Source organism: Anolis carolinensis, chromosome 3, assembly GCF_035594765.1.
Source record: "Anolis carolinensis isolate JA03-04 chromosome 3, rAnoCar3.1.pri, whole genome shotgun sequence".
Lineage (NCBI taxonomy): Eukaryota > Metazoa > Chordata > Lepidosauria > Squamata > Dactyloidae > Anolis > Anolis carolinensis.
In genome coordinates this window covers 42,462,378-42,475,344 of record NC_085843.1, presented here as the reverse complement: position 1 = coordinate 42,475,344, position 12,967 = coordinate 42,462,378, and the positions used below count along the sequence as shown (strand labels likewise).

Sequence of the window (12,967 nt, the reverse complement as noted above, 5' to 3'; positions counted from 1 at the left end):
CGCTATAGCACCACGACGACTAGAGGTATCAAGTTTCAACAGTGAACGATGAAAGACTGGATGGACCTTTAAACTAGACGGTAAACGCAAACGAAACGCAACAGAAGAAATCTTTTTAACAATAGGAAAGGGACCCAAATACCGAGGCGCAAACTTTCCCCCAGCCTGTTTAATATGTTTGGAAGATAACCACACCAAATCCCCTTCTTCCAACTCCTCCCCTGCCTGCCTGTGGCGGTCAGCCTGAGTCTTCTGCGTTGCCTTAGCTTCCAACAGTAAGCGACGGGCAACATCATGCAATGCAGCCATTTCCGAAGAGCGGTACACAGGGTCCGAAGAGACCACATTGGTCGACGGCGCCACACCTCCCCGTGGGTGAAAACCATAAGTTAGCTCAAATGGCGTATGCTGACTAGACGTGTGCACCGCATTGTTGTAAGCAAATTCCGCCACCGGTAACCACTTTACCCAAGCCGTGGGTTGATCTAAACAAAAACAACGCAGATACTGCTCTAAGAGCCCATTAACCCGTTCCGACTGTCCATCCGTTTGCGGATGGAAAGCTGAAGACACGTTTAACTTAGTCCCCAAACACTCATGGAAGTGTTTCCAAAAGCGTGACACAAATTGCGGAGCCCTATCTGAAATAATCACCTCGGGTGCTCCGTGCAAACGATAGATGTGCTTTGTAAATAGTAAGGCCAACGTAGGGGCCGCCGGAATGGTTGAACAAGGAATAAAATGAGCCAGTTTACTAAATAAATCCACCACCACCCAAATACAAGTATAACCCCCAGACTTAGGCAAATCTGAAATAAAATCCATGGAAATGATTTGCCATGGCCTCTCCGGAACAGGTAAAGACGATAACAACCCTCTAGGGCGCCCAACAGGCGTCTTACTCTGCTGACAAACGGCGCAGCTGTCACAAAAGCGCAGAATGTCTTGCCGCATCTTTGGCCACCAGTAGCTCCTGGTGATAAGCTGTACGGTCTTGAACCTGCCAAAGTGCCCAGCCATGGGTTCGTCATGGTGGGCTCTAATCACCTCCAACCTGAGGGTCCCTACTGGTACGTAAACCTGCCCCCTACGCACCAATACCCCGTCTTGATCCTGGAGATGCGGCAGTATGGTACGGTTACCTGCAGAGAGCAGCATCAGTTGCTCCTGAGTCCACACATCATCCTTCTGAGCCTCAAGGATCTGGTCATGTAACCCAAGCTCATTATCTACAACACACAGAGAGGCAGTAGGCAAGATGGTCTGACATACTACCTGCTCATTGGTCTTAAATTCCGGCTTGCGGGATAAAGCATCGGCCCGCAAGTTTGCCTTCCCCTCCACGAACTGCACCTTGAAGTTAAACCTGGAGAAAAACAAAGCCCAGCGGATTTGACGCTGGTTTAACTTCTTTGCTGTTTGCAAGTGCTCTAAGTTCTTGTGATCAGATCTGACCACGATCTGGTGCCGTGCCCCTTCAAGCCAGTGCCGCCACACCTCAAACGCCACCTTAATCGCCAACAACTCCTTCTCCCATATGGTATAGTTCTGCTCGAAGGGTGTTAGTTGCCGCGAGTAAAATCCACAGGGACGCAAGGTCCCTGAGGAATCCTTCTGAGACAATACAGCCCCCAACGCGTAGCTAGAAGCGTCCGCTTCTACCACGAACGGTCTGTCAACATCAGGATGGGTTAGTATGTTGTCCGATTGAAAACTAGACTTTAGTTGTAGAAACGCCTCGTGAGCTTCCCGCCCCCACACAAATGGCTGTTTCTTGCGCAGAAGCTGCGTCAAAGGTACCGTGAGCTTTGCAAAATTCGGAATAAACTCCCGGTAGTAATTAGCGAAACCCAAGAACCTTTGTACATCCTTCTTAGTCTTCAACTCCTGCCATGAGTTGACGGCGTCAACCTTATGTGGGTCCATTTTAAGTTCCCTACCTGACACTACATGACCTAGGAACTCCACTTCAGGCACATGAAAGACGCACTTGGAAGCCTTGGCGAAAAGCCCATTAGCCCGCAGTCGGTGCAGAACCTGCTTGACATGTTGACGATGTTCTTTCTCGTCCTTAGAAAAAATCAAGATATCATCCAAATAAATCACTAAAAATTGGTCAATTAGGTCCCTGAACACATCGTTCATGAACCTCTGGAATACCGCAGGAGCATTACAAAGCCCAAAAGGCATGACTCGGAACTCGTGGCATCCGAAACACGTGTTAAATGCCGTCTTCCATTCATCCCCTTCCCGTATACGGATTAAGTTATAGGCCCCCCGCAGGTCAAGCTTGGTAAAGACCTTAGCCCCTTGCACCCTTGATAACAGTTCCGAGATTAAAGGGAGCGGGTACCTATCCCGAATGGTGTATTTGTTTAGAATCCGATAGTCACAGACCAGCCTAAGTTCCCCAGTCTTTTTGGCTACAAAGAATACTGGTGCCGCAGTTGGAGAACTAGATGGGCGAATAAACCCCTTGGCTAAATTTTCATCTAGAAACTCCCGCAAAGCTTGCCTTTCCGGTACAGTCAAGGCATACAGCCTCCCTGCTGGTAGTTTCGCACCTTCTGCCAACTTGATGGCGCAATCATATGGCCTGTGCGGTGGTAATTTGTCCGCTTCTCTTTTACAAAATACATCAGAGAACTCCCCATACTCAGCAGGCACTCCCTCCATATCAGAATGAGTAACATTTAGAGTGCAACAATCCTGCCTCTTTAAGATCACTTTACGTGTTGCCCAATCTACTTGTGGGTTTACTACAGCTAGCCAATCCATCCCCAGGATCACATCATATCTAGGCAAGCTCGTAATATCCCACACAAACGTTCCCGTTACTCCCTGCACCTCCCACGTTACTGCTGAGGTTTCATGGTTAACCACCCCAGTCTCCAGCAGTCTCCCATCTGCTCCTTCCACCCACACGTCGCATGCCTTGCGCACTCTAGGAATGCCATGCTTCTTAGCAAACTCAATATCTACATAGGAGACCGTAGCCCCTGAGTCCAGCAGTGCCAAAGTAGAAACAAGTTCCCTTCCCCCAACAGATAATGTAATGGGTACGAAAACATGCTTCCTCCCCTCAGTTGACTGCTTGAGGAGCCCTAGTGCGTTGGACTCACGTCGCACTAGGGCTGGCCTTTTCCCGAAAGCTGGGAAGGTTTCACATTACAATTTTTGGCAAAATGCCCAGCATTCCCACAGTACAAACACAAGCCCAGCTGCCTCCTACGGCTCTTTTCCTCTGTAGACAGCTTTTTAAAGACCCCAAGCTCCATGGGCTCTTCCCCCATCACCACAGGTGCCCTGGTTACATGCATGGGTGGCGCACACATTGCTTTTGAGTGTTTACGAGCCTCGAACCTTGCGTCTAAACGCAGCACCTTAGCTACTAAGGCGTCCCAGCTTTCAGCCGGCTCCAAGCGTGCTAATTCATCCTGGAGCATATCACTTAACCCGGCAGTAAATAAAAGCATGAATGCATTTTCCCCCCAATCCAGCTGGTGGCGATACAGGTTAAACTTATTTAAGTAATCCAAAACAGTCCCCTTTCCCTGTTTCAACCGATACAGAGCCCACCCAGCGTTCTCCGTGCGGAGAGGATCCCCAAAAGTATCAGTTAACAACTTTTTGAAATTATTCAAATTGTCCTTGACTGGGTCATTTCCCAAAATTAAATTAGTAGCCCATTGTCCTGCGGGACCGGTCAACAAACTCAAAATAAAGGCCACCTTGCTAGTGTCTGTAGGAAAAGCATGAGCACTGAGCTGAGAAAAATAAAGCTCCACTTGTGCCAAAAAGGTTGGCAACTTGCACCTGGTTCCGTCAAAGCGTTCAGGAGTCAAAACATGTCCTTTCACAGCCTGAGCTGTTTGGCTAACGGTAAAAGCCGTTTGCAATTGGTCTACTTTGGCCCTTAACTCATCCATCGTCTTCCTGACGGGTTTATTGCTGCAATAAACTTTTTATGGGCGTTGGGCAATCTGTCAAGGACAGAACGCCACAAGATTCAAAGTAACAGAGTTTATTAGATTACAGAACTCAAAAATGCCCGTAAAACACAAGGGCCAGGCAGTTTTTGCCTTTAGGAGCAAAAAGGGGCAAAAGTAAATGTTCAAAAGATAAACCGGATTAAACCGGAGTTTAATCCGGGTAAAAACAAACTGCTTGCGTCAGCCTGGGTATAAACGAAACGAAAGCCAAGGAACAAAAGATACAAAGAATGCAACTAATTGGCAGCAGATTCCTCTCTGCTGCCAACACTGTGCTTAGAGTAACTTGCGTCGCTCCCCCACACACACAGCAGACAGGATCTCCAACACGAGTAAAACAGCCAAGGATTGTAGCAGTTGAGTAGACCAGTTCCGTTCCGTAGATCAAAGCCAGAAGCAGACGTTTGTAGTTTTTCCAAGTCCAAGAAGGGGGGAAGACAAGCCGTGGTCAGTTCAGTCCGAGTTCTCAAAGCAGGAGATGGCGTCCGTCAAGAAGACGACGGAGGGTCAAGCTAATAAGAGTAAGCACAGGTTTGCACAAACAAATGCCCACACAATCCCTCCCGCCGTCTGTCCCTGGATTCCAATCAACTTACGTCACAGCACAGGAAAGCACACAAGTCTTCAGGGAAGCGTCCCACACACACACGGATCCCAAGCGTTTGCCCAGATTACCTTGCCCAACGCAATTTGCAATTGCTCCCAAGCCCCATTTTATGCCAGTTACAAATCTTCATCACTGTCAGCTGTCCTCCTTAACCCGGGCGTTTCCTCATCACTTTCCTCGTCAGAGCTGGAACACCTCTGACTACGCCCAACAGCATCTCCAGCTGTGGATCCCGTCCCATCCCTCCAGCTAAACCATGGGTCTAATCCTGAAGGTCCCCATTCATCTTCTGTCCCATCATGGCCAGTGGCACCCACTTCCTCCCTTACCCGAGTCCAATCCATCTCATCCTCCTCTGAGCTAACCAGCCCCTCCTCCATTCTCTCCGTAAACCCTTCGAAAGACTCCTCGTCAGAAGGTGCTGCAAATATGTCTCGCAGTCTTTTTCTCTCTCGCTCCTCGAGAGTATCTGACTCTCGAGGAGTCTTACGCCCACGTCTGTCAGTAACAGAGCCATGAGGCTCAATCATAACACAATCCCTGCTATCTCTGATCAGCGATAACAGCTATTCTATTCCTGGATTTGCTTCTCCACTCTCCCATGTTGGGATGATGAAAGAGGAGCAAAACTGGCCTTTGTAATGCCAATCTGAAAACACATAGCTCCTTTTTCCACTAGGAGAAATGAAGCCATGTCTCAATTGAATTTCTAGGGGGAGAAGTCCACACTTCAGCCCATGGAGGGCTTGCAGGGGCAGAATCCAATCCCTGTGATATAGAGATGACTGCGTGGTGGTCCCCATTCTGTGGAATTCCCATCTAAGAAAGATATGCTTAGCTGCAGATTATTTTTGAAAGGATTCTAAAATGAGTTGTTTTCTTTGGCTTTTTACTACAAGATTTTATTACAAATGCTACTATATATATATATATATATATATATATATATATATATATAGAGAGAGAGAGAGAGAGAGAGAGAGAGAGAGAGAGATATAATATGTCTTGAAGACTGGCTATCTCATGTATTGATAAACTGCAAAATATTAAAATCTTTGAGTAAATAAAATATCTAAGGAGGCAGTATCTTCTCTTCACCAGTATTTATCTTTTTGTACAGGGATGCTGTGAAGAAATGTTTCACAGTATGTCTCACATAACAGGCAGTTAAACAGCTTGGTAAGTACTAGAATATGTAATCATACTGTGATAATATGGTTATACATCCCCCAGTTCATTTTAAGCAGTGGGCATCTAGGTTTTCTGTAAAGAATGTGTTAGGTATCTGTGGACTGAATCTAGTAGCATCACTGCATTATTACAGTAGCAGAGATGCATTGCCACAGTTGGCACAAGGGCAGGATCCACGTCATCTCCCCCTTTACAGTTGGCTGTGCAAGAGATAGTGTGTGTGCTGTTTTTTGAGCTACTCCTAGTGCAGGGGCTGAATCCAGTGCTAACAGATGCTTTTGCTCAGCCAGCATAATGTTTGATCTAGGCCAGTGCGCTGCTTTGACATACAGTAATATTTGCCCTTTGGTAAAGTCACAAAAGAGCCTCTAAATAATAATATTAAAAGTTACTCAGAGGAATACTCCTTGGTATGCTGTGAACATTTAATAGGCCAGACTTATTGGGAGGTTCTTACAAATTCAGTAAGAAACTTCTAGATTGGCACGAAATGGGTAGACAACCAATCTGGGACAGTGGTTGGAGCACTTACTATACTTTCTAAGTACTTATAAATGTGTTTTTAAGTTTCTAGTTTGAAACAAGAGACTACTAGAGAGACTGCTTAAATGTAAATTTTGCTTTTGTGAAGGAAAAACATGCAAATGATGTACTAATATAAAGCTAGCTGTGGCAACTTTAGTTAGTTTAAAATCTGTTTTTGCTGCTTTTGTTTAGGCCAGCAAGATGTGTTTCATCTCCGTATGCTGAGGACTGGAAGACCTGGACAACCATGTGACCTTTGCATCAACACACACCCGGTCAGGAGCAAACCTATTAAGTTTGCTAGTTAAATCTGTGAAGCAGAGGAAAACACCAAATATTATTCTACAAATCATAACAACCTTTGTGACAAGCCCCAAGATCCATATTCCTTTTGCTTGCTTGTTCAAGCAATTGTGTTGTCTGGCGCAAAGGTGTCCTTTTCAAATTGTGCAATTAAGTTAATGAAAAAGATATTATGGCAATCCCAAATAGATGGGAGTTGAAGTTTACATATTTTTGACTTACTGGGTCCAAAAGACAGTTTACAGATTGGATGCCTTTCTTAGCTAAGATTTCCTAGGGTTTTACATCTTTGTATCTTTTTTAAAAGAAATCAATTTTGGAGCCTTAAGTCTTTTGCCTTCTAAAACATCTATAAGTACAGTCACAAAAAAGAACTAAGTTACTGCCTTGTAACAAAACAGCAAGTGCAATTTTATTGTAATATTACTCTGAATTTAATATTGAATAATTTTACAGCCAGCAGCAGAAGCAGCAAGAAATAGGTATATGGTAATGATAAAAGCAAACATGTGCTCTTCTGTTTCTAAAAGCAGTTTACTGTATTTCATTTACGATCACTTAAAATACCACCTCAGTCTGAAAAAATGGCAACAGTACTGCCTTAATTTTAAGCATTGCCTTTTGAATTACTTTCATTGCTCCCGTTTCATTAAATCACTCTTTACAGTTGGTGAAATATGACTTCATACAGCCTATAAGCAGACTATGGTCCACATATGGAATGTAATTTAAATAAGACATTTCTCTCCTCTGCATCTTTTATTTAAAAAAATGTTATTTCTGTTCATGTGGACAGCACACCTTATAGATGTTATGATTGTATGGATGCTATGTGTATTTGATTCAAATTGTGCTTTCCCAATAGGACAGTATCATGTAATGATTTGTTTGACTTGGCACTCTGAACTTGTGAATTCCTTTACTTTGATGCAGTTTTGAAATAGTATTTTTTTTTCTGTGTAATAAAGGATTGAAGTACCGTAAGTTTGTGTGTATGCATGCAGGCAGACTAAGTATTATGTGAGACTTTTGTCTTAAGAGTAGTCTTTGATGAATTTTGCTATAAATTGCAACATATATGTTGCAATTTTTTATGAAGCAAAAGACCTTTAATCAAATTCCCAGCTGTAGTGGCTTGTAGCACGTATTGTATCTATTAATTATGGCTCCTACTCTGTTCTCTGCCATTATTTGAAAGAGACTAGTAGAGTGTTTCTGAACATAGAAATTTCCCTGAATAACCAAAGAGAACTGGGACTTAGTCTAATTAAGTACACACTGGATTCAATATTTCTATCTGCGTAATTACTTAATTGCATCTTTTTATTTGATAACTATCAGCTATTTTTAACTAGTGGTTCGTTTGAAAAGCTTAATTATAATACTCATTTTGCCATGCGAGTAAATCTAAGGGTTAGAAAATTAGACATTTATGAACTATTTTTTAAAGGTCAGGATTAATGTTCTCCTGCTCTAATGTCAATAAAGTACCATAATTAATATTTGTGAGATACCTTGGTTTCAGTTCCCAGTGAATTCTCAATAAGCTGTTAGAAACCTGACATATTGGCTTCATAATTCATATGTGCACTAAATATATATAAAAATGAGCCAAAATCTGATTTATTAAATTTAGATGTATATCCACTTGCCATTTTGAATCTGTAAATACTAAATGTATGATTGTTTGCCACATGTTGTGCTGGATTATTCCTTTTATTGGTAGTTATGTGTTAGTGAAGATATGTACACACTAGTTTTGGAAACTGAGCATATGTAAATACAGTTACTAACCAGGCTTAAGAAGGTGATTATATTAGAGAAGGTGGAGTTTTTTCTGCCTGGCTAGTCTTATTCCATTGCTGCTCTGCTGAAAGAAGCCAGATAGAGGTAGCTTAAAGGCACACCACACTTTCAGCCACTGGGGCTAGTAAGATACCTTCTATGACAGAAGTATTTGCTATATGATGACTGACCTCTATGCATTTCTCAGAATTTTATTGAACACCAAATTATGAGAAGGAAAGTGTAAACTTTTGAAGAGGTAGAGAGAGTTTCCCCTGAAATGTGAAATATCAAAATCCTCCTAGGGCTCTCTAAAATGCCAGCCTAGCCCCTTGTGCTAACTTGCCTTTTAGAATTGAGACAATCGTTTCTTTAGAGAGTTGTAGTAGTTTGAGAGAATAGTTGTTGCTTGTGATCTGCACATGGCATATCCTGTTTTTGCTTCTGGAAAACTGATATTTTGTATATTTTAAATACTTGCAAATGTGTTTGGCTGATAGAATAGAAAATAATGGGCATGCATATAGTAAGAAGGCATGTCTGTCTCAAATCATTTTAGTTCTCAAACTATTACCTGTCTTCATCTTTACCTATAGATGCTGCAGAACATAAAAGGGTAATAAATTAACAACTGCTACAACAAAAGGCTTTTGCTAGCATACTGCTTAAACTTGCGGTATATATATTTTGGGGAAAAAAACTTAGAAATCTTGTCTGAATCATTCCTTTTCACAAATACTTTTTTTAGATTTGGGATAATCAGTGTACTTGTTTACAGAATGTGAATCTATAGGATCAATAACAATTGTGTATTTAACACATTCAGGCACAGAAGGCAGCAATGCAGTATCTCTTCTAAAAGAGTGATTCTTCACAATATGCACCTCAAATATTCACATGAATGCTTTATAGTAGTATTTTTTCTATTCAAGATCTTTCTCCAACTTGGATAGCTTCTAGATTTTTACACTGCTATGTTTATAGGGTATAGCCTTTTCTATTAAAAATCATATTTTTTGCTAAGGGCGTTGAATATTTGAAAAAGTATTTTTAAATGCCTTTGAATAGTGACTTTATGATTATTTTCTGGGAAGGTGACTACATGTTAAGAAAGCAGTTATACAGCCAAGTTTTCCAAAGAACTTAATTGTCTATACTCTAAATATTAACATTAAACTTTTGAGTAGGCCTTGGTGTTTTGGAATAAAAGCATTTTATGTGCTGTAGAAAATTGCCTGTTTCCTGTTATCTAACATGTTGCCCTATGTTTAGATTGTCACTGGAATGGTAATCATGGAATCTTTTTTGCTGTACTCTTTCATACAACACTGGTTAGTTAACTCATTCTTTGCCTTAACTTCAATATTTTACTGTCATAGCATAAGGCTTTTTAGCCGGTAAAAATAAGGAAATCTATTTTTGAGATGTCTTTTTTTTTTGAGGGGGGGGGGACACAAAACATGTCTACCTTCACTATGTAATAGTCATATTGATAGGGATTTTCATACTACAATTTTGAATTTTCAAACTGAATGAAGCTAAGTTTTGTAAGTATTTCTTTTGCCTGTTGTATTTTTTTACATGCTTGGATTGCCTGTCTTATGTAAAATACCTGTTTGAATAACTTTTACAGCACTATTTCTTCTGTAATAAAGCTGGTTTCTCTATATATATTTGTCTCATTGTTTTCAATGAAGTCAGTGCTGCAAACATTTCAAGAAATAGTGGAACTCAAAACAGACTTTAAAGTAATATTCGGGCAATATACTAGTCTTAAATAATATCTCAATGAAAGCTTTAATATTTTAAAATGTGTACTCATGCCAGTTTAATGGGGCGGCTTTGTACCTGAAAGTAGCTTTGATTTCTTTGGCTGGGGAGAGAATTCCAGTTTATGAACAGCTTGAAATTCTGCAAAGTATAATAAAGAAGATTTTTTTTACTATTATCATAAATTTTGAACAGGTTCTTTTGGGAAGCAGAAGGGAAACCCATCCTGCACTGAACTCCATTCCACTTCCACTCCAGAGAAGAACATTTGTAGACTTCACCCCCATAAAGTGTCTTGAGTCTCTCTGTCCCTTTCAGAGAGAGAGAGAGAGAGAGAGAGAGAAAGAGAAAGAGAAAGAGAAAGAATAAATATATAGGTACTTTCCCAACTATCCTGAATAATCCAGTTATCCCACTATATCAGCAGCATGGATGTTCCAATTTTTATCCTCCTACTTTCACTGTGTGTCCTTAACTTACTTCAGTTGGATGAAAGGAAATGTTGGAGAATATGGAAATATGAATGAACAGTTAGGATATCCTGGTATAAGATTTTGCAGTCTTTAATATGTGCATAACAGATATACTTTCCCAAGGCACAATCACCAGCAGAGAATTAAAAAATGATAATTTTAAAGAGGAAAGAAAAATACATAAATGTGACTCCTGGAAACTGAAAATGCCTATACAGTAAACACATGCATGTTCACTTACTGTTATTTTGCTGAGCATCCGTAGAGTTTTAATTGTGGAAGACATCTGTGTGCACTAGGAGTCCCAAGTGAAAATAAAGGCAATACTCAAATCATGCATAACTAAGTATTCTGAACTTCACAAACCTCTGGAGATATCTGAAGTGAAGATTAGAGTATATATTCCAAAATTTAGTAGTGTAATTATTTTGAATTTATATTTAAATGTGTATAATTTATTGTCTTTTCACTGGAACATTTTAAACTATGTGGCAAATTGCTTTGCATTCTGGTCCTGGGAGAAAGAATTTAAAACAAGTTAAGTGAGTTCTGGCTCCATGTTGCTGTTTTCTTACTATTGACAGTGGAGAAAGAAATTTCCCCATTGTTTTACCATTTCCTCTGGAGTCTTGCTGGGTCACTTCCTTTTTGTTTTCCTAGCTGATTTCTGAGCAAAGATTTTGGCTGGCTAGTAAATTTTAATGTCTAGATAAGAAATCGTATTTCCCCCTTTTATTTTATTATCACCAAAGCACCACTTTAGTGTTCTTTCATGAATCCTGTGTACACCAGAGGGGGAAAAAAACCTCTTATTCATAGTGTATTTCCATCCAATTCACCTGTACTCCACATTTGCCTATTTGTGCCACATGCAGCACATATATTGTGTTGAGTTCATTTTAGGCAGTCACAGGTGTCCCCTGGGCAAACATATCTTGATGTAAGTATCGTTTTGGAAGAGTCCTACTCGCACTATTGTTGGCCTCTCATGTATGTGAATATCCGTATTTCTCCCAAAGGTGTCTGAGCACCTGTTAGAGAGAGATGTGCTAGTAAAGGTTCCGGCACAACAACTTACCTGTCTGAACCTATCTCCCTCTATGAACCACCCCGGAGGCTAAGATTGTCAGGGAAGGCCCTGCTCTTGATCCCACCTCCTTCTCAGGTGAGGTTGGTGGGGATGAGAGACAGGGCCTTCTCAGTGGTGGCCCCTCGTCTATGGAACTCCCTTCCCAGCGAGATTAGGTTAGCCCCCTCCCCCCTGAACTTCAGGAAAAAGCTAAAAGCGTGGCTTTGGGACCAATCCTTTGTTCAGAAAATTTGAACAGTGAGAATAAGAAATTATGAAATAACACAATGACGAATGGAATGGCCTTGGAATATGACTTGGATTGCGTGATTTTAACTGATGTTTTAATGTTGACGTTTTTTAATTGTTTGGTTTTTAATGTGTTGTTTATTTACCAATATGTATATGTGTGGCATCAAATCGTTGCTTTTGTAAGGCCGCTCTGAGTCCTCTTCTGAGTGAGTAGGATAGGGTATAAATGTGTACAGTAAATAAATAAATAAATAAATAAATAAATAATGATATACTATTGTACTGATTTGTGAGACCTGCATACACATTACACACACAGCGAGACAATTTTGACAGCGAATTTAAAATTCAACTATGATTGAGTCCACTTTTAAATGGGAACAATCACATGACTTGCTGGTCTTTATCACCTCCCACAAATGAGTTTCAGTCAGCCCAGCTCTTTTCCTAATTATAATGTGAAGCTGCCTGTTGGAGATGGTCACAAGAGGGAAAACAACTAATTTAGTGTTTTGGTCAGAATGTGGAGCAGGGCCGGCCCTAGGTATTTTTCAAGTGTAGGCTAACAGAATTTTGGCCAAACCAATCACCCCAAACCAATCACTGAAAAATAAAAGCGTTGGATAAGCGAAAATGTTGGATAATGATGGATTAAGGAAAAGCCTATTAAACATCAAATTACATTAAGATTTTACAAATTAAGCACCAAAACATCATGTTTTACAAAAAAATCAACATAAAAAGCAGTCTCGACTGCGCCCCCGTATGTTTTGCGCCAGAAGCGACCGCTTAATTCGCCTCATTGTTGGACCGGCTCTGATGTGGACTAAAAGACAATAGTTAAACTGATTTAGTAGCAAATAACTGATTGAGGTATGAATTGTCATGAACATCATGTATCAAGATAGTGGCCAATAAAACATTAATACTATTCCTTTTCTTGTAGACAGACCCATGGAAGGAATAGGAGTAGGTTGTAAAAAAGAGCTGACGAACATAT

The 12,967-nt window shown here is 40.8% G+C and overlaps 1 protein-coding gene across 1 annotated transcript in view; it reads left to right on the top strand.

The window, feature by feature from the left end:
* sft2d2 (SFT2 domain containing 2) overlaps positions 1–10,072 on the top strand; it is a 29,662-nt gene extending 19,590 nt beyond the window's left edge. Inside the window, exons 8-9 of the mRNA XM_003219188.4 lie at positions 5,720–5,778; positions 6,508–10,072. Of these exons, the coding sequence (XP_003219236.1) occupies positions 5,720–5,759 (40 nt within the window). The 3' untranslated portion in view covers positions 5,760–5,778; positions 6,508–10,072. The remainder of the gene's footprint in view (positions 1–5,719; positions 5,779–6,507) is intronic.
* The last annotated feature ends 2,895 nt before the right edge of the window (positions 10,073–12,967 follow it).